Source organism: Pelobates fuscus, chromosome 6 (genome assembly GCF_036172605.1).
Source record: "Pelobates fuscus isolate aPelFus1 chromosome 6, aPelFus1.pri, whole genome shotgun sequence".
Taxonomy (NCBI): Eukaryota; Metazoa; Chordata; class Amphibia; order Anura; family Pelobatidae; genus Pelobates; species Pelobates fuscus.
Window position 1 is genome coordinate 212247558 of NC_086322.1, and position 22737 is coordinate 212270294.

Consider the following 22737-nt stretch of genomic DNA (forward strand, 5'->3'; position numbering starts at 1 on the left):
ACTGGCAATAAGGGAACTTCAAGAAGATAAAGATATCGTGATCAAGCCAGCTGACAAAGGAGGTGGGATTGTCATATTATCCAGTCAAATGTATATTGAAGAGGCACACAGACAACTAAATGATACTAATGTGTACGAAAAAACTTTTGTCAGACCCAACTGCTCAAACACAAATTATTTTAACTCAATTTTTAAACAAAGGCTTAAATTTAGGGATTTTAAATAAACACAAATTTCATTTTTTAAACAAAAAATTCCCGGTAATACCTGTTATATACTTTCTCCCTAAAATTCATAAAAACGAAACCTCCCCACCAGGGAGACCTATTGTGTCCGGCATAGGCTCCCTCCTATGCAATCTGTCACAATATATAGACACCCTTTTACAACCATCCGTTAAACTTATGAGATCTTATCTTCAAGACTCTATGGCTCTTTTAAAGTTCCTAAATAATTTTATATGGAAACCCAGTTTTATACTAGTTACATGTGATGTGCAGTCATTGTATACCATTATACCTCATGAGATAGGTTGTGAAGCCATCAAAGATATATTAACAAAAGAAGGTAAAATTGCTGGTACACAAATTGATTTCATATTAGAAGGTATTAACATCATTTTAAAAAATAATTATTTCTGGTTTTTAAATTCCTTTTATTTACAAAAAAGAGGGACTGCAATGGGTACTAGGTTCGCTCCCAGCTATGCTAACTTATTTATGGCCAACTGGGAGTCTGAAGCTATTTTTAGTGATCATGCCTGGAGAGCGAACCTGGTCTCATTTTTTAGATATATTGATGACCTCTTTTTTATTTGGGAAGGTTCTGAGGATGATCTTAACTCTTTTATGGATAATCTTAACATTAATAACAGAGGTATTATTTTAACCTATGAGTATAGTAGGGAACATATTAATTTTTTAGATCTGAATATTTTTATAAAAAATGGTAAAATACATACGAAAACATTTTTTAAAAAAGTCTGTGTCAACACTGCCATAGACAAAACCAGTTGCCACTACCAACCCTGGCTCGATAGTGCCCCCAAGAGCCAAATATTAAGACTCCGAAGGAACTGCTCTGAAATAAGTGATTTTAATATGCAAGCAAATCTTCTAAAAGACAAATTAATTGAGAAAAATTATTCTGAAACAGAGCTTATGGATACCATTGAAAATATCCAGAATAAAGATAGAAATGAACTTTTACAATATAAGTTAAAAAATACAGATAATCCTATGCCCCTGCCTATCATTTTTAATTATAACAATAAAAGTAATAATATAAAAAAAATCATTAAGAAACACTGGCATATTTTAAAACAGGATGAAACTCTTCAAAAGATTTTACCAGAACGTCCGAATATAGTTTTTAGGGGAGCTCCAAATTTTAAATCAATACTAACTAAGAATTTTACGAGAGAAGCAACACATGCACCCTCTTTTTTCCACAGATCAAAGGTTTTTGCAAATGCAAAATGTGTATAGTGTGTAGAAGCACGGACCCCACAGTTCCCAATAAAGTCACCCAATTTACTTCCAAAATGACAAATCATGTTTACAAAATTAATGATTTTATTAATTGTGCAACTAAAAATGTTATCTATCTGCTCGAGTGCCCTTGTGGCCTCCAATATGTTGGAATGACCACAAGGTGCCTGAAAACGCGATTAAGCGAACATTGCAGAAACATTAAAAATGGATACTTAAATCATTCAGTATCCAAACACTTCATTAAACATAATAAAGACCCTAGATTATTAAAGTGTATTGGAATAAAAAAATGTACTATTCCATGGAGAGGGGGGGAATATTAAAAACATCCTAGGAAAAACCGAAATGGAGTGGGTGTACACACTCCAAACTCTCACACCTCATGGTTTAAATGTTGATTTCGATTTATATAATTTCTTGTAATCTTATGCCTTTTATTCTGCCTTTTACTATTTCTGCTTATATAGCTTTGCAGGTTTTACCATACTTTCCCAATATGATTGTACCAATATTTTATACTGTTTATTTAACTGGTCATTTCTGTGGTGCATTTATTCATTATAATTCGTTATGTGGTTATTTATACATTCATTTTATTGTTTAATTATATTAGGCTAATGTCTGATGATACTTTTCAGTATATCAGACACATAGCCTTCTCCCCGTTTTTCCGATCACATTTCCCTGTGATCGTGAAGTTTAACTGGTTTCCTAGACGACGGCTGCAGCTTTGTGCCAGCCGTCGGTTTTACTATGTATTTAGGTCTCCATGACGACGGCCGCAGCTACACGCGAGCCGTCGTCACACCATAGTGTGTATTGATTCGTCAGACGCCGGCCGCAACTGCATGCGAGCCGACGTCTAATTCCAACCTCCCTACACAGAACGCCGGCAGCTGCGCAGTGCTTGCCGACGTCCATAAACTCCAAGCCCCAGAATCCCTTGCGGCAGCTTGCCGGTCATATGACCGTATTACAAAATGTATTTTTATTCTATTTAACCTCCGTTTTTCTAATACTGATATTTTATAAGGCTCATAGAGCCTATTGTAATGTATGCTGTATACAATCAGTTTATTTTAATATGTTATTTTATTACTACTCATTATTTTAATTTTGATTGGCTATTCCTAATTTTTGGCGCCAATTTTAATTATCTGAATTGCTATTTAAACTTTACCTTGCCAGGTATCAGGTTCTTTTTCCATATTGATAAAGCCGTATTGGCGAAACGCGTATGTGGAATTTTACTGTGTATTTTATTATATTAAAGATTATTTGGTCACTTTTTTTATTGGTACCATCTATCTTTTTAATACACTGAGCACTGTTTTTTACCTGTTTGTTACCTGGCATCATTTTGGACCCCAAGCAATCCCTAGGTGGGGATAATACCACAACCATCTTGTGAGTATTATTTTTATTTCTCTTTTATCCGTGGATTTTACCCAGTGAGCACTATTTGTTGTCTCCTTTTTTTTATATATTTGACCACTGACGGAGGAACCTCCCATATATCCCATAAGCGGGGATTGTACCGCTGCACGCCTTTCATACTAGAGCGAGTTACAGCTCCTCCACATTGAATCCCTAAGAAGGAGGAGAAAGAGGATATCCGCTCCGGACCAACATCTATAGATCCTACGTCCCCTATTGGACCTGTTCCAGATAAGACTTTCTTTCCTTTTTTTACTTGGACTATTTTATACACTGACGTTTTGTGGCGCAGCCCTTCCCCCTATTTCTTGTATCCGCCATCTGTTTAAGGGTTTTTTTGAGAGATCCCCTTATAGGGTTGCTGCCTTTTGGGTATTTAGCGCTTACTCTTATTTTCTGTTTTTCGAATTTTAAAACCCACAGGGACTCTTTCTGGCCACAATAGTGATGGAAAAGTTGTTTCAAGGGGACTAACACCTGGACTGTGGCATGCCGCAGGGGGATCCATGACAAAACTCCCATGGAAAATTACACAGTTGATGCAGAGAATCCATAAAGGGCATAAATCACCTAACATTCCTAAATAACAATGGATATGGATTGACACCTGACATATGACATATTGACACCTTGACATATGGATTGACACCTGTCCTCAGAGACCCTGATACACACTGACACAGAGCAGAATAGGGACTGTTCCCCCTACATAGGGTCACTTGGCAGATATGGATTGACACCTATCCTAAGGATCCCTGATACACACTGACACAGAGCAGAATAGGGACTGTTCCCCCTACATAGGGTCACTTGGCAGATATGGATTGACACCTATCCTAAGGATCCCTGATACACACTGACACAGAGCAGAATAGGGACTGTTCCCCCTACATAGGGTCACTTGGCAGATATGGATTGACACCTATCCTAAGGATCCCTGATCATGGGCATCCGCAGGAATTTTTCCGGGGGGGGGGGGGGGGGGGGGCATAATTGTAATGACATCCATGCTTGGTCACGTGTCATGAAGGGGAGGAGCATAGTCATTATCACATAAAGCCAGGGTGAATAGCGTTTTCACAACTATGGTGTCAGGAATACATGTTTGTATTCCTGACACTATAGTGTTCCTTTAAGCAAATTAGCAAATTGGTCACCATAACAACTTCATCTAAATGAAAATGCTATGATGCCAGGAAGCCCCTGGGTGCTCTTTCCTTTAAGGGGTTAAACCGCTCTCAAATGGTTTAACCCCAAAGGCTTCCTCCAGCTCCAGGTCCCTCAGTGGTATTTGGCATCTCAAACGGAGTGTCAGGAAGTGCAGATTGACGTCAGGAATGGGTGCCGCTGATTGGCTAGAGTTGACAGTTGACGCTCTAAACCAATCGCTATTGATTGGCTTAGAGTGCCAGCTGACCGCTCTAGCCAATTAGCAACACCACTACCCAGCGGCACTCTGTGCTTCCTGACACTCAGTAAATAAAAGTGAACACATTAACACTGATATTTTTTTTTTACCTGGGGAGATGAGAAGGTCCAGAGTTTCCCTGCCAGGCCCAGGTACCAAAGCCTTATGATGTGGTGTCCAGAATAAAGTGGAGGGTTCACTTCATTTGTCCTTCCTGCTCCAATCTCCTTTTCTTCTCCTTCATTTGACAGTCTTCTTTTTCTTCTGACACTGTCTTCTATATTTGGCTCCTTCTGCTCCTTTACCTGTATGCTTATTTTGCGCCCTTATGCTCCGTTCTCCTTCTGATTCCTTTCTGCTCCTTCTTCTACTTTAGCTTTGTGCTCCTTGCTGTCCCTTTCTGCTCCTTCTTCAACTTTACCTTTGTACTCCTTCTGTCCCTTTCTGCTCCTTGCAGACCCTTCCTGCCCCTTGCTGCCCCTGCTCCTTGCATATCCTGCCCCTCGCAGACCCTTCCTGCTCCTTGCTGACTCTTCATTTAGCCCCCCCCACCCCCATGCCTCACTTGCCTAATTTATAGGCTGCCCTCCCCATGCCTCACTTGCCTAATCTATAGGCTGCCCCACAATGCCTCACTTGCCTAATATATAGGCTGCCCCCCATGCCTCACTTGCCTAATATATAGGCTGCCCCCCCATGCCTTACTCCCCTAATATATAGGCTACCCCCCCCATGCCTCACTCCCCTAATATATAGGCTTCCCCCCCATGCCTCACTCCCCTAATATATAGGCTACCCCCCATGCCTCACTTCCCTAATATATAAGCTGCCCCCCCATGTCTTACTCCCCAAATATATAGGCTGCCCCCCCATACCTCACTCCACTAATATATATTCTGCCCCCCCATGCCTTACTCCCCTAATATATAGGCTGCCTCCCATCCCTTACTTCCCTAATCTATAGGCTGCCCCCCATGCCTTACTCCCCTAATCTATAGGCTGCCCCCCATGCCTTACTCCCCTAATATATAGGCTGCCCCCCATGCCTTACTCCCCTAATATATAGGCTGCCCCCATGCCTTACTCCCCTAATATATAGGCTACCCCCCATGCCTTACTCCCCTAATATATAGGCTGCCCCCCATCCCTCACTCCCCTAATATGTAGGCTGCACCCCCCATGCCTTACTCCCCTAATCTATAGGCTACCCCCCCATGCCTTACTCCCCTAATATATAGGCTGCCCCCATGCCTTACTCCCCTAATATATAGGCTGCCCCCCATGTCTTACTCCCCTAATATATAGGCTGCCCCCCATTGCTCACTCCCCTAATATATAGGCTGCCCCCCATCCCTTACTTCCCTAATCTATAGGCTGCCCCCCATGCCTTACTCCCCTAATCTATAGGCTGCCCCCCATGCCTTACTCCCCTAATATATAGGCTGCCCCCCATCCCTCACTCCCCTAATATATAGGCTGCCCCCATGCCTTACTCCCCTAATATATAGGCTGCCCACCATGCCTTACTCCCCTAATATGTAGGCTGCCCCCCCATCCCTCACTCCCCTAATATATAGGCTGCCCCCCATGCCTTACTCCCCTAATCTATAGGCTGCCCCCCCATGCCTTACTCCCCTAATATATAGGCTGCTCCCCATCCCTCACTCCCCTAACATATAGGCTGCGCCCCCCCATGCCTTACTCCCCTAATATATAGGCTGCCCCCCATACCTTACTCCCCTAATATATAGGCTGCTGCCCCCATGCCTTACTCCCCTAATATATAGGCTGCCCCCCCATGCCTTACTCCCCTAATCTATAGGCTGCCCCCCATGCCTTACTCCCCTAATCTATAGGCTGCCCCCCCCCCCATGCCTTACTCCCCTAATCTATGTAGGGGGAACAGTCCCTATTCTGCTCTGTGTCAGTGTGTATCAGGGATCCTTAGGATAGGTGTCAATCCATATCTGCCAAGTGACCCTATGTAGGGGGAACAGTCCCTATTCTGCTCTGTGTCAGTGTGTATCAGGGATCCTTAGGATAGGTGTCAAACCATATCTGCCAAGTGACCCTATGTAGGGGGAACAGTCCTTATTCTGCTCTGTGTCAGTGTGTATCAGGGATCCTTAGGATATGTGTCAAACCATATCTGCCAAGTGACCCTATGTAGGGGGAACAGTCCCTATTCTGCTCTGTGTCAGTGTCTGGGGGGAGTATCTGCAGTAATACAAAGTGTCTGGAGGGAGTATCTGCAGTAACACAGGGTGTCTGGAGGGAGTATCTGCAGTAACACAGGGTGTCTGGAGGGAGTATCTGCAGTAACACAGGGTGTCTGGAGGGAGTATCTGCAGTAACACAGGGTGTCTGGAGGGAGTATCTGCAGTAACACAGAGTGTCTGGGGGGAGTATCTGCAGTAATACAGAGTGTCTGGGGGGAGTATCTGCTTGTAACATTTATATGCACTGAAAAAAAAATTCAAAAAAAATAATAAATTGAAAAAAAAAAAAAATGAATGCAGCTTCCGAATGAATCTTAAATGGATGCTGTCCAGGAGGTGGGAGGGTCTGGAAGGGATGGTCTGCTGCTGATTGGCTGGAATGTGTCTGCTGAATGTGAGGCACAGGGTCAAAGTTTACTCAATGATGATGAATAGGGGGCGGACCGAACATTGCATATGTTCGCCCGCCGCCGCCGCGAAAGCGAACACGCTATGTTCGCCGGGAACTATTCGCCAGCGAACCGTCCGGGACATCACTATATGTTGGTAATATGCCAGATTATTAGATTACATTATTTTAGAAAAGACCATTATTTAAATACATGTCAGTTCAGGGATAAACAAATACCTCTTGGTGTGAGTTTACTTGACATCATCACTAAATCTCTCGTACTTGTTGTCTGAACTGTCCACCATGATCTATGATTTCTGAAGAATGTACTAAAACAGCTCTCATCGCCTTTAGAGAGCAGCAGCCTATATCGCCATGTGTAAAAAGTAGCAAGTGCTTAACATTTATAACAAAAAGTATTAACCATGTTACTCCACAGAGGGAAGGTGATGACAAATTCTCCATTCCTTGGTTCCCCTTATTAGGACAACTATCCTCAGCGATGTACAGTATATTTGGCCAGCATGAGCTTCATTAACTACTCTTCATCCAGTAACAGCTCATTGGGACTTCATTCCTATGTGTCAGCTTATTAGACAACACTAAAGGACTATGTAGTCAGTAAATTACGTTAAATAAATGGATCGATGTCTTTGTCCATGCGGCCTGTGAGTTCATGGTAATACAGGGCATGTAACATTCCTTGTACATGTAACATCCCAGCACGAGTTAGAAAATACAAGAACAATTATACACAGAGGAAAGGGTTAAACAAAATAGAAATACATTATAGGTATTCATGGCTCTCTTTTAGGACATAAGAGAGCTGACTAGCTTTGCTGTATGAGGGTATATACACAAGGAACAAAATTCAGTGTTTAGATTGTAATACTGGTAATAACGATCTTAAACCAACAGCCACGTAATAGCTATACCATTATTGTGGGTTGGAAAGATACAAATTGTCAACTCAGCTGCCTTTTTTTGGAAATTGAATGTCAGATGACACGTTTGTGTTTTAGCTAGAAATATCAATAATTCATTTTGTGATGGCAGATTATCTTGAAAAAAAAAAAGATATAATCAGTTATAAGGTATTTTTCTTGCGAACGTGGAATCTTTTAGGCAACCTGTAATGGGATTTGTGGTTAATTATTTAGTGGCTTATAAAAGGAAAAACCTAGGGTCACTGCAAATTGGAATCTTAGTTGCCCTTTGGTTAATCCCCGCTCAGATCTCAACATGGTTTTGCTCACGTGTGCCATTACAAAGAGAAGCTATATCACTTGTATGTCAGACTGATCCCTTCAATAAAGGAAGTCTAGAATCGAAACGCTGGCAAGTTCCCTCTGCATGAGAGATACAGCAGTGAACAGTAAAATGAGATATTATTTATTATTACTTTTGATTTTAGGGCCCCCTTTTTTTTAATAAAAACACAAAAAACAAATAGACTTTAAAAAGTTAGATTTACTATTAGACTTGCCTTTATTCCAGCACAGAGACAGTCTCCTCACAGCAGCCTTATCATCCTCTGGTGAAATCATCAAAGGAGAGATAGTTGTGTTGGCACTTCCAATATTAAAAATTAATAATGGGTGGGTATAATAAATATGTACTCCCCTATCACCTACAATCACATATACACATAGAAAGAGATCTTTTACCCATAGTGAGCACAAAGAGTATACGTAATACAGGGGTACAGCAAGAGCTTGATTCATCCGAAAAACACATAGTGCTTTCTGTGCAATAACAGTACATATGTGGACAAGATGAGAGTAATTATTATTAATATTATTATTATAAATAAATAAAAGTCACCACATAGATATTCCTATAAAGCCAGTTCCAAACTTTCTTTCTGGAACTTACTTTATAAAACTATCTATGCGGTGATAGTTTAACTGTCCTGGACATTTGTCGTTAGCCTGTATAGGGACCCTTGAGGCTGTTACTACAGAGCCTGGTACGGGCCTCTCATCTTGTCCACATATGTACTGTTATTATACAGAAAGCACTATGTGTCTTTATTTTTGTTTTTCAGATGAATTGAGATTTTGCTGTAACCCTGTATTAAATATACTCTGTGTGCTTACTATGAGTGTAAGACCTCTTTGTAAGTGTATTAATTTTGTCCAATCAGATGTTTATGCAGTGAAGCACCAAGGACACATGACGTCCAAGCAGGAAGTCGTAATTCAGAAATCCAATCAATACTTTGCATGCTGACGCCAGGCGTCAGATAGAGTCATTAATTGAAAGTCACTATTAGGTAAGGAAATGTCAAAATGTAAACAGAGCCGTGTCTCAGAACTGTCACTATTTCCTTTGTAAGGCTGCATGGGGCAGCATCTATAAGCCCAAATCCCTTATTAAGATTGAGTGATTTTGGTAGTTGCACTGTTTCTTTAAAACAAACACATGCAGCTCTGCATGTAACAAACCCCTTGTACTTTGTATCACAGGTTTGCACTCTCCTGAACTCCTAGAAGGTTGTGTGATTATAGCCTGTTCGTACTGTACATGTATTCATACTCTCCCGAAATTCAACCATGTCAAGCGCTTTGTCGTTCACATACCCAAACTTCAGTCGAGACTTGATGAAGGGTACAACAGGAATGTTTTATTATGGCCAGATGGCCCACTTTTAAACACAGACCCCCAGCATGGGGTCTCCAGCAAAAGTATAGGAAAACAAGCTCAGGCGTCCCTGTGTCTGGGAGATAATTGAGTGTACTTTACTAATTATCTCCCAGGCACTTGAGGTACAGAAAATAAAACATAAAATACCCCCAAAACATACATAATATTAATAGGGAACCCAACAAGTCTTATGTCCCAGATAGCCTGGAGCAGAGCGCCCAAAGTGTCCAAATAGCGCTCAGATCCCCCCAATACAGCCGAATCGCCACTGGGGTAAAGTTTTGACCAACCGCACACGTGGTGTCTACCCAAAGTAGTTCCATAAGAGAAGTGGTAGTGGTCGGTCCCAAAACAAATAAAATACCAAACTTTTCCCCTGGCTCATAGATAGGTAGCAATTGTTCGTCTAGTTTGTGCGTACCTTTTCACTGAATAGCACTGAATAGCACTCTCCTGGCTTGTCAGGAATAGAAGAAGTTACCGGTGTTTTCGCGAGCAGGGCTGCCATCAGAAATTTTGGGGCCCCTGACGTAGCTCAAGTTCTGGGCCCCCGGGGCCCACCAACGATTCCGCCCACAGAGCCGCCTGCCCACAAGGATGAAGTGTGTGCGTAATGTTGTGTGTGTATAGTGAATGTGGAATGTGTAAAGTGGATGTGGTGTGCGTGTCATGGATGCAGATTGTACTTTTGTGTAATGTATGTAGAGTTTGTGTGTATTAGATGCAGAGTGTGTGTTTGGGTAGTGGATGTAGTGTGTGTATAGTGGCTGCAAAGTGTCTATTTGTGTAAAATGTAGCATGTGTATAGTGACTGTAGAGTTTGTGTTTGTGTCAGGATGTAGTGGTTAGTGAATGCAGAGTGTGTTTTTGTGTAAGGATGTAGTGTGTAGTGAATACAGAGTGTGTGTTTGTGTAAGGATGTAGTATGTGTTTGTGTAAGGATGTACTGTGAGGATGTAATGTGTGTAACTGTTAGTGTATAGTAATAGTGTGTGTAAATGTTGCTGTGGGGCTGCATACTGTAGGGAGCGAGGAAAGAGCATATTTGTTTTTATAATTTATTTAAATTGTATTTTATTCCCCCTTCCCTCATTTTACCTGTGGCCAGGGATGGGGGAGATCACATTCCCTGGTGGCCCAGTGGCATAGTGCGGTCCCCTGGCTACCTGTACGCTACAAGGAGCCCAGCACATTCTCTTTCGGTTATACAGCAGCAGCCGCCTAGAGCGAGCACTTAACTTTGTGGTTACTTTGAAGATAATGAGCCAGGGGGGTAGTCTGCATTCGGTAGATCCACCGAATAAATATCAAATAACAGGGGAGAGGGGAATCACAGGGTTTTCAGCGTAGTTTGTCACAAATTCCTACAGTTGCCATTGCACAAAGCAATGAATCTACAGCCGCCCACCAGGTATAGCTGTATATACTTACTGACAGCACAGATTTACTTGTGCAAAGGGTGATAGATAATGCAATTTTAATGTAAACGTCAACAGTTTTGATATAAGGGTTTGATCCGTCCCATTCTTCAAACTGGACAATTGGCAATTAAAAATGAAATACAATTATGGGTTTTATATTTCATTGCATGGGGTTAGTGGATTCTATCTTACTGTTGTTATATTGATAATAAAATGCTACAATGTATAACCCATCATCTTGCTTAGTTTACAGCCACGGTCAAGCAACTATGTTAACAGGTCTGTACCTACCAACTAGGTCCCATTCTCCATTGGAAATGTAATTTGAAATATCAGCTTCAAGCATCTGGAGGTCGAGCAACCAACCGTTATGGGTCCATGATCCAAATTTTAACTTGCATTTCTGAACATCAAAAGGAAACCATCGGACATCAATATAGCAAGTGCTCTTTAATATTCCTAAAAAATACATTTAAACAAATATAATAAATGTGTAAATCCATGCAAATAATGTTGCCTAAAAGATTAACCTGCCCAAATATTTGGGTATTAACCATATGGAGCTGGTAAGAAAGATTAAAGGGACACTCCAGGCACCCAGACCACTTCTGCTCATTGGAGTGGTCTGGGTGCCAACTCCCACTACCCTTAACCCTGCAAGTGTAATTATTGCAGTTTTTCATAAACTGCAATAATTACATTGCAGGGTTAACTCCACCTCTAGTGGCTGTCTACTAGGCAGCCACTAGAGGTCACTTCCTAGTTTCTAACACAGGTTTCCTGTGCTAGAGCGTCGCTGGACGTCCTCACACTGTGTGAGAACCTCCAGCGTCGCTCAAAACCCCATAGGAAAGCATTGAAATGATTTTTCAATGCTTTCCTATGGGGAGACGTAATGCGCATGCGCGGCATTTCCGCGCATGCGCATTAGGTCTCCTCGGCCGGTGGGCGAGATTAGTCTCGCCCACCGGCCGACGTAATCACAAGGAGGAGCGCCGCGGAGGCGGAGACAGCGGCGAGGGACATGGCCGCTGTCCCAGGTAAGTCACTGAAGGGGTTTTCACCCCTTCAGTAACCGGGGATTGGGGGGTGTGAGGGAGAGGGACCCTCCAGTGCCAGAAAAACGGATCGTTTTTCTGGCACTGGAGTTTCCCTTTAATGCATTTTGGCTGTGTACACTTATACGACTGAACAAAAGTTTTATACACATTGATTTATTATTGCTTGTATCAGTAGGAAATTATGACCTTGATTTAATATTTTGATATTATATATATATGTAAAAAGAAAATGTAAATGCATTTATATTTTTTTTTTTATATTTAAACAATATATATATTTTATCAGTTTTGTGAGACAAGGGGTTTTCAGCACAATATCTATCTTGTATTAGATTACCCATTTGGAGAAAAACAAATTAGCAACAGGAGTCGGCATCTACCATGCATTTGTGGCCAAAATGACTGTGATGCTTGGCCAGTGGCTTGACAGAATATCGTGCTTGTTAAAGTGGGACCACTGCATTTTTATCTGGATTCTATCAAGAATTCAGTCAGACCTATAACACAGCACTTATATCGAGACTCCTTGAATTTTCTTGAGTTAACATATTATCTTGTTTTTGTACTGTTTTGCACAAGTTTCTTTATACCTTTCTACTAGTTATGGAACTACATGACTTTCCTTGTACAAATCTTGACATCTGTGTTTGCTATCTATCTACCTATTGGATTTTCTGACTTGGAAGTCTGCCTCAGTCAGTTGAAAGGGTTATTACAACAAAATTTTTGTTAGCGTAACCCTTACTTACATGGTTCCCAGCCTTCAGGATAAAAATAAAATAAAGAAATAAGCCAGAACCATACTTTGATCGAATACCAAAGTCACATTCTCCAGGAACTCCAATTCCTGACTGGCTAATGATGCTATAGCAGCAAAGGGCTATATCTCTGTATGTGCAGTGTTTTAAACTAACACAGTGCACATACATACTCCAAGCACCAATACCAATTCAAATTATTGAAGTAATCATGATGCTTGAAATAATCCCTTAACAACTGATTTATCCACACACAAATCTGCTACAAAGTTTGGTCAAGATAAAGCTCAGCTTGGCAAAACCCCTGTAGCATCTCACGTCCAAGCATCCTAGATTTCTGGTAACTGACTAAAAATGCATGTAAGATAAAAATGCCATCTTCAATGTTCTGTGTTGTGTTGCTTTAATGTACATTTACAAGGTGGTAGAATGTAATGCTAATTTCTCGGTTCAGTGAGCTATACAAATATAAATAATACAGTAGATAATAAGAACTATTAACATTCTTCAGTAAGGATGCATTCATTTGCCAATATTCTGAATAACTACAGCATCTATTATCACAATGTATGCAACCTAAAAGCAAAAATCATTACAGTTATGTATGTTTCAAGGTTAACTTGCCAGAGGTAATATCATTTGTGTGAAACAAATTCAATTTTATTTACTTATAATTTGTATTATAACTTATTCCTACATACTTAGTTTCTGCATCATAAATGCTGTTGAAAATGAAGTGTTATGTAAAGAGAACCCTGTTTTTTTCAAAACTGTTCCATAACAGTCTGACAAACAAAATGTACATTCCACTGAAAAACGTATGGCACTTCTTGGACTACAATGAGCTGCAGTGAATGCTGTATATAAGTGCAGAATTATATAACGTATTCATCAAATTAAGAACATTTTATAACTTTATCCAACAGAACATTATTTTACCTGGTGGGATATACTGACAAGCGCCTGAAGAGTTCACCAAGACATTAGTGTGAAATGTTGCATCAAATCTCTCATCCGCACTACAACACAAACAGAGACATAGAAGTTAAAAGACATTTGTCAACAGATCCCGATTCATCAGCACATTTTCCTAATGCAAATGTTTAACATTATTACATAACATCAGGGTTTTTGTTTACTAAACATGGATTTGGAGAGAGCCAAGGGAATTGGATATTTGCCCAAAAGTAGCCAACATAGAAAAACAAACTGGAAAAGGGGTTGCACTTAGGACCTATCAATCCTTTCAGTCTTAAAAAGAGCTTCTCTCACCCAGAGCCAGGATTAATAGGGCTCTGTTAAATGTGATGTAATCACCATCTATATAATCATATAAATTATTAAAATTTGTGGTTGAATCAGATAGTCTGCACTATACATGCACTATACAAAATTGCCATGCAAAAGGTTATAATTTTACAAAAGTACTCACCTTTTCATTGGTGGCTAGTGGTAAGTGGATTTTCGAACCCCTGCTCATTTGCCTATTTTGCCACCAATCAGTGTTAAAATATATTGTAATGTATGTTTTTGCTTTTCACACACATACACGCTCACATTACATGACAAATAAATTAACTTATCTACTAGATGACATGATCCTGTGCAGTTCAAAATAGGATTTTACAGATATTGTGTCACGGCTAGAGTGGAAGAACCCAAAAACACAGACCCTAATCTGCTAAAGGAAAGGTATAACATATTACCGGGCCTTAAAATTGTCAGATTTAACCTATAGAGTCAGTCAAGGAGAAAGCCAAGGTCAAACGGAGTACAGCATAAATGGTAAGACAAGCCAAGGTCAGGAACACCGAAAGCGGAGAAACTAATAAACAAGCCAAAGGCAGAAATAAGAAATCCAAAATATATGAACCACACTCTTGGGTATACGAGAACCACAACAGGGCAACTTGATAATTCACACAAATAGAGCAGAGCGTGCAAAGTCTGTCCGCCGCCGAATAGGGGAGCGGAATGAGTAGGTATGACATATTGTTATTCAATAGAACAAAGAAGCAGAAATCAAAATAATAACCATACATAAGACTTATCTCGGAATGCAATAAGAAAGAGATGACAAGGATAGTTATCTTATCAAAATAATGCACACAATTCTAGATGTAATAGAGCTTATGGATCTCAAGGAAGCTCATACTGTATGGATCTCAAGGAAGCTCATACTGTAGTTACTCCCTTGTGTACAAACAACCTCACAGTCTGATGAAAATGAGACTTTACACAACAACAATACATATAGAACAGTAGTAGGTAAGCTTCTGTACCTGGCTGCAACTTGCACTATTAACATTGTATTTGCAGTGGGAATATTGTGCAGAAAAGTTAGCTCTCCACTCCAAGAGACTGGATTGCAACAAGAGAGTAAGACATTTTAAAGGATCTGGTTATCTTAAACTCAAATTATAAGATGTCAAATATGCAGGAATCAGAGGCACATTCTTCTACAGAAGCAGAGTATATCTCCATAGCAGATGCAAGCAAGGAAGTACAATGGCTTAACCAACTTCTAGAGGACTTGGAAATGCCAAAGCCCACCCAACTGATGGAAGAGAACCATAGCTTTATACAGATAATCCAAACAAAGAGAAGAATGCACGCACCAAGCATTGATGTCGTGCAATAGGATACCTGTATTAGAAAGGATCTATTAAGATGCAGTATTAACCAACAACAAAGATGACACCTGACATTTTAAAAAGCATCGAGAAACTATGCTTCAAGATAATTTTAGTGGGTTTAAATTAGGCACCATCAAGAAGGGGGTTGTTCATAATGGTTGCATGTGTTTGCTATCTATCTACCTGAATGTTTTGGAGGACTTAGTGCTGCTGTTGTCATATGACTGTCTGTCCTATGTGGTTTCTTTGGTGCTGTTGAGGAGGCATGTTGGCTACTTGCCTTACCTCACTTCCTTTCTCTCTTTTGCTCTGCAGCTATTTCAACTTTGAGATCTTCATATGTGTGCCCTCCCCTGATTGCCAATTGCTGCTGTGCTAATACATTTAGCTAAATGTCAACAATATGTGCACCTCTCTCTGTATTTACATGCATGCTGGCTGTGTGTGCGTGAAAGTATTCTGTTTATGCTTAGGGTTTTTGTCAGTGTTGAATGAGTGTGCATGTTTAGCATTATCTCCTAAGCCCCAAGAGAATATGTAAAGGCTCTACGACTATTATTTAGTTATCTACAGCAAACAAAGGCATTCTTTTAGGTTAGTAATTACTACAAATGATGCTATGTTTCCATCAAGCGGAAAACTAAGGATGATACTAAAGGGACTTACTGATTATTGTAAATTTAGGGGCAACACCTAAGTCCAGTGGTTCCCAAACCAGTCCTCATGGCCCATCAACAACCCAGGATTTATGTGTTTCCCCTTTTTATACCAACGGAGATACTGACAAAAGCTGAACTGTTGGTCTGGTTCGAGAACCTCTGCCTTAGACAATACCAGGATTCCCTGGAATGTAATTAAGACATTTATCAGCATCTGTCATAGTCTAATTATTACACTAAATAATCCCTCTGAGTCCAACATGAGACACTTGTGTTCTCAAAACCAAAGTGACCTGTGGGCCAATTGCTACCCCTAATCATTCCACACAGTAAAATAAAAATCCTGATAAAAGCTATAACTAATAATTGTTTGCTTTCCTGAGAGAGGGTTTACCCATATTGCCTTGTTACCAATGAATCTGCTGCCACTTTTTAATGTATCACAGGTAGTCAAAACTGTAAAATATCTCTATTTAGATACTTGAAACTTCAGAAATACCATAAGACACAACCAGATGCAAAGGTCACTTTTCAACATTTCCTATTAGCACAACTCCTGTATGAATTTTACGATTAATAGCATTTCTAAAGTGTAAATTATATTATCCTTGTTGCTTATAAAATGTCCTTCACTTTCTGCAAAGTTTCTTATTTCACGATTGAAAGGGCAGATTAATATTTTCAATTTTCCAGTGGGCCATTTTTCTTTCCGTTCTGAATAATGTATCTGTCAACATTAGAATATTTGGGAGAGTGACCTTCTACCAATTGAGTGCCTATCTGTTTTTACTTAAAGCCTGGTTAGATATATTGATATGTTTGTTTGGATGTTAAGAAGGTACTAGCCATTTATTTTGAATACTAAGGATATTAGTCACAGTTCTAGAACAGCCATACATCATATATGACATACAATGACAAATTGCATGTGTCATTATAGGAGATCAAACTAATATTCTAATGTAGCCTGTACTGATACAGTTTATATTACACAGTTTTCAACGGATACCAATATATATTCTTTAAATTGTTTTTTTTTCTCTCCATATGTATATTGTTATCCTCTGTTTCTAAAGGACACTTGTCAACTGGTTTTACTTCTCGTTTTTTTAATATTGGAGGGGCACTATAGATCATGCGCATGCAGTCTCCCTGCTCAATTCTCTGCATTTTCATTTGCAAGTTGCATTTCAGCTGGACACCTTAAAAGCAGTTTGTATGCATCTATCCAAACTTCTCAAAGTTGTGTGCCAGGGCAAACACTTCAGGGTTGTGCCTCTGAGGCCTCCTTGGGATGTACCACAGTCTGTGTTGTATATGCTATTGCATGTCTACCCTATGGGCAAAAGACTTACAGAGTATCTCTGTCTTCCTCCATAACACTATTACAACTGACCCTAATGTGACCCTTATACTTTTTTGTATAAACTCTTTATATTTTAGTCTTTTTTTGTTTGCTTTTTTGCAAAGTTAATGCATTCTTATATTGTTACAGTCAGGAACATGTATTGTTCACATTAGGATACAAAAAGAGAGATAGTTAAAGGGACACTATAGTCACCAGAACAACTACAGCTTATTGAATTTGTTCTGGTGAGTAGAATCATTACCTTCAGGCTGTTGCTGTAAACACGGTCTTTTAAAAAAAAAAAAAAAAATGCAGTGTTTACATTACAGCCTAGTGATAACTTCACTGGCCACTCCTCAGATGGCTGTTACAGATCCTTCCTGGGTCATGGCTGCCTAAAATGCATCCAAACATTCAGTATCTCCTCCCTCTGCATGCAGAGACTGAACTTTCCTCATAGAGATTCATTGATTCAATTCATCTCTGTGAGGAGATGCTGATTGGCCAGGGCTGTGTTTGAATCATGCTGGCTCTGCCCCTGATCTGCCTCTTTGTCAGTCTCAGCCAATCCTATGGAGAAGCACTGTGATTGGATCAGGCTACCACTTCTGATGAGGCCAGCAGACTGCTTGTTTTTTCTGAGACAAACAGCATGCAGAGTTACAGCTTCAGGCTTGAATACAGTAAGATTGTTACTATATATATGGAGGCATGAGAGGCCCAGGGGGGCTAGATGGTGGTTTTAACACTATAGGGTTAGGAAAACATGTTTGTGTTCCTGGCCCTATAGTGATCATTTAAGTGAAGTTGAATCCCTTGTCCCAGACAGGTAGTTTTTTTAAGACAATGAGGGTGAATTTTAACCCCTTAAGGACCAAACTTCTGGAATAAAATGGAATCATGACATGTCACACACGTCATGTGTCCTTAAGGGGTTAAGAAGAGGGGAGAGAGGGCATATCTCACTTAACCCCTTCCCGCCGTTACGACGTACCATGCCGTCACGCATTAAATGGGCTTTAAAGCCGTTGCGACGGCATGGTACGCCGTAACGGCTTGCAGCCCCAGGAGGTAGCAATTACTTACCTCCGCCGCGATCCTCTTCTGGGGGGCTGCCTGAGAGCCCAGGCAGCCCCCTTCCGGCAAATGAGGCCCCCGGGGGCCATGTGATCGCTCTCAAAGAGCGATCACATGGCCCCCTATAGCTGGCTATGGATCTGCCAGCAGGGGGACTGTTTGAAAAATCAGACAGTCCTCCTGCTGGTAGGAAGAGTAAAAAAAATAAATTAAACATGTTTAAAAATAAATTAAATATATTTATATATATATATATATATATATATATATATATATATATATATATATATATATATATATATATATATATATATATATATATAATATGTATATATATTATATATATAATATATATATGTAACGTCATACAAAGTGTATTTTAATATTAATATAAGTATATATATTAATATTAAAATACACTTAGAATGACGTTACATATATATAATATGTATATATATTATATATAGTCTCCCGAGAATAACAGTACCCCCCATGTACAGGTTTTATGGTGTTTTGGAAAGTTAGAGAGTCACATATAAGGCATGCATTTCATTTTTTTGACATTGAAATTTGCCAGATTGGTTATGTTGCCTTTGAGAGCGTATGGTAGCCCAGGAATGAGAATTACCCCCATGATGGCATACCATTTGCAAAAGTAGACAACCCGAGGTATTGCAAGTGGGGTATGTCCAGTCTTTCTTAGTAGCCACTTAGTCACAAACACTGGCCAAATATTCGTTTTTTGCTTTTTTCACACAAAAACAAATATGAACGCTAACTTTGGCCAGTGTTTGTGACTAAGTGGCTACTAAAAAAGACTAAACATACCCCACTTTCAATAACTTGGCTTGTCTACTTTTTCAAATGCTATGCCATTATGGGGGTAATTCTCATTCCTGGGCTACCACACCGTCTTAAAGGTAACATTACTAATCTGGAAAATTTCAATTTAAAAATGGAATGTTCTATATTTGACCCTGTAACTTTCCAAAACAACATAAAACCTGCTAATGGGGGGTACTGTTGTACTCGTGAGACATCGCTGATTACAAATATGTGCATTTGTTTGCAGTAAAACCTAACAGTATTATGACATTCACAGCTAAAATGTCAGACGGAAATACAAATTTAAAAAAAAAATCTTATTTTCTCACATTTTTTTTAATTTTATTCATAATAAATTATGTTTCATATATAAATATTTTATATGAAATGAAAGCCCTGTTTCTCCTGAACAAAATGATATATAATAAGTGTGGGTGCATATAATTTGAAAGAGGGGAACTACGGGTGGACATATAGCGCAAATTCCAGTTTTTGTTTACGTTTTGTTTTGATCAGAACGTGCACTATTGACTCCGTCCTGAAGGGGTTAACACTGTATTTTGTCCAAAGACAGAATGCAGAGATGATGGTAGTGACAAAAATAAATCCACAGGGCTGTACATGTAGCGCAAAGTATAACTTAAAGGACCACTATAGTGCCAGGAAAACATACTTGTTTTCCTGGCACTATAGTGCCCTGAGGGTGCCCCCACCCTCAGGGACCCCCACCCGCCGGGCTAGATGGAGAGTGTAACGGATCACCTGGCACCCCGACTGAGTACCTCCGTTAATGGATGCTCCTAGCGTTTCCTGAGGACTCCAAGCACTCTGGCAGACACCACAATCACCGAATCTGAGAAGCATATGAATGCTCTCAAGCCTCTGAATGCTGTAGACAGCTGAATAGGAACCATACGAATAGGCTTGCACTCCTAGCAGTCAACTGGAGCAGCATGCAATAAATCCTTCCCCCAATAATGAGACGACACTTCACTTTGAGGGTAAAACAGGAACTCTGGACTGGCTCATCCAGCCTGGCTTTTATTACACTTGTACACTTACAGGCCACACCCAGGGGGAGGCATAAAATAACCAATCAGATACATGGTACAACCCACACATCCCCTCCCCTCAGATAACCAGTTAACATAATTATACAGCCAGGAAAACTACAGTTTTTATACATGTGCTATAACTTTAAATCCATACATCCAATCTTCCCAAAAACCACATATTTGGAATCAGCACACTTTAAACATAAACCCTTCCAAAAATCAGACAAATCCATCCAGTGGATCAAAAGTTAGCTGGAAGTCCTTTATGACCGACCGCAAGCACAATTTCCTGCCCAAAACAGTTCAATAGATTTGGGCTGTGCGGTCGGTCAATTTCATGCGAAAAAATGACTAAGTCCCATTTCGAACGGGACTTAGTCTCTGGAGCTGCAAGTTCCGTATGGGAGAAGGTAAGGGTCAGCGGTGTTCGGCAGAATGTGTAGCCGATTTTAGTTCCACAGAATCTTTAGCATACACCGCTGACCGCATTCGAATGACCAAAATGGCCGCCGCCACGTGTTCGGCTGCCGAATGGCGGCCACCCAGCGCTCGGCAATTAACCTGCAGTAACCTCACAGCTTGGGAGGTAAATTGCCTGCACACTTTAGCTTCTGGGTGGTCCGCCTGTGTGGTACTTGGTTCAGTAAGCCCTATTTACTGAACCAAGTGGGGGAAAGCCAGGGGCAAGTTATTTTACAGGTCTGGGGACATAGTCTTAAAGGGGCATTGTTACCCGAAGTTACAAGATGTCCCCAGACGGTTCTTAAAGGGCCATACACACCCAATAAAAGTCCATTCCTTTTCAGGGGCCATAGTCTTAAAGGGTATTGTTACCCGAAGTCTCAATATGTCCCCAGACAGTTCTTAAAGGGCCAGCAGCAGTTCAATAAAATACCACTGTACTTAAAGGGCCAGCAGTCGCACAATAAAATACAATATGCCCCAAATAATCCAGGGGCCATAGTCAGCAGGTAGGAGGCGGGCAAACAGGCTTCTCCAGGGCCCAGTGGCGAGGTTGGTTTCGCCACAGAGAGGAAGGGGTTAAACTTACCTCTTTTTCCAGCGCCAGGCAGGGAGCTCTCCTCCTCCTCTCCGGCTGAATGCGCATGTGCGGCAAGAGCCACGCGCGCATTCAGCCAGTCTCATAGGAAAGCATTTGCAATGCTTTCCTATGGACGCTGGCGTCTTCTCACTGTGAAAATCACAGAGAGAAGCACGCAAGCCCTCTAGTGGCTGTCAATGAGACAGCCGCTAAAGGCTGGATTAACCCATTTATAAACATAGCAGTTTCTCTGAAACTGCTATGTTTATAGCAAAAAGGGTTAACCGTAGCTGGACCTGGCACCCAGACCACTTCATTAAGCTGAAGTGGTCTGGGTGCCTATAGTGGTCCTTTAAACTTCATTTAGGCAGGGGGAGTCCAGGAGGGGAATGAAAAGTACAATTTACAGAGTGTACTCCCATTTATCAGTGGGCCGGGATTTGTGTATAGATTTCAATATTGCAATTGGCGGAGTCACACTTATTAATAACAATCCAACTGCATAGAAAACATTGAACACCTAATCCACAGACTTGCAATACTTTGCCAAATTAGAGAAGGGAGTGATTCTTTCACTGCAACCTATACAGGCAAATAATTGGCCTCCCCCTGACCACCTGCCCAGCCCTCAAACATTAGTGGTGTGTGGGGGCTTAAATAATAATATTAGAAGGCCCTAATAATATTTATGGGGAAGGAACCTGAAGTGCTACAAATTGAAGAGGAAAGGTCCCAATCCTCTCATTTGAAATCAAATGCACAAGTGTAATGGCGACTATTATTCTGCATTAATGTTTGCACTATTCTTTGTGCTTGTACTCTGCTGACCATTTATGTGATATTGCTAAAAATGATATATTTAAAATGTTGCTTCAAGTGTTTGCTGCAATCAAAATATAACTCAATAGCAATGCTTCTTTTAGAGTGTCGAGAAACTACTGAGGGAATGTATAGAAAGAATTTCCACACGTGAAATTAGCCAAGACTGGCAAAAAAAACCCACACTTTTTTGACGTTTTGATTGGTCGATCCCAAATGTATATATTTTGAATTGCTGTCTGTTTATGTTTATGCTATACCCTCTTGATCCCTTGAAAGTCCATTAAAAAGATCAATTTGTATCTTTCTTTCCCTCTTTTTCTTTCTCTTGATATTTCTGTATTTTTTCTGTGGGTTTGTTACCCTACGCAGTACCTATAAAATTGAAGTTCTGGAGGGGGTGGAGCTTGACCGCAATAGAAGATGGACGTATGAGTCTGTT

The 22737-nt window shown here is 40.4% G+C and overlaps 1 protein-coding gene across 1 annotated transcript in view; it reads right to left on the bottom strand.

The window, feature by feature from the left end:
- Positions 1–22737, bottom strand: part of LOC134565690 (neuronal acetylcholine receptor subunit alpha-7-like) — a 284815-nt gene that overhangs the window by 94591 nt on the left and 167487 nt on the right. The window contains exons 5-6 of the mRNA XM_063425328.1: positions 13774–13853; positions 11307–11474 (exon numbers count right to left, since the gene is read on the bottom strand). Coding sequence (XP_063281398.1) covers positions 11307–11474; positions 13774–13853 — 248 coding nt within the window. The remainder of the gene's footprint in view (positions 1–11306; positions 11475–13773; positions 13854–22737) is intronic.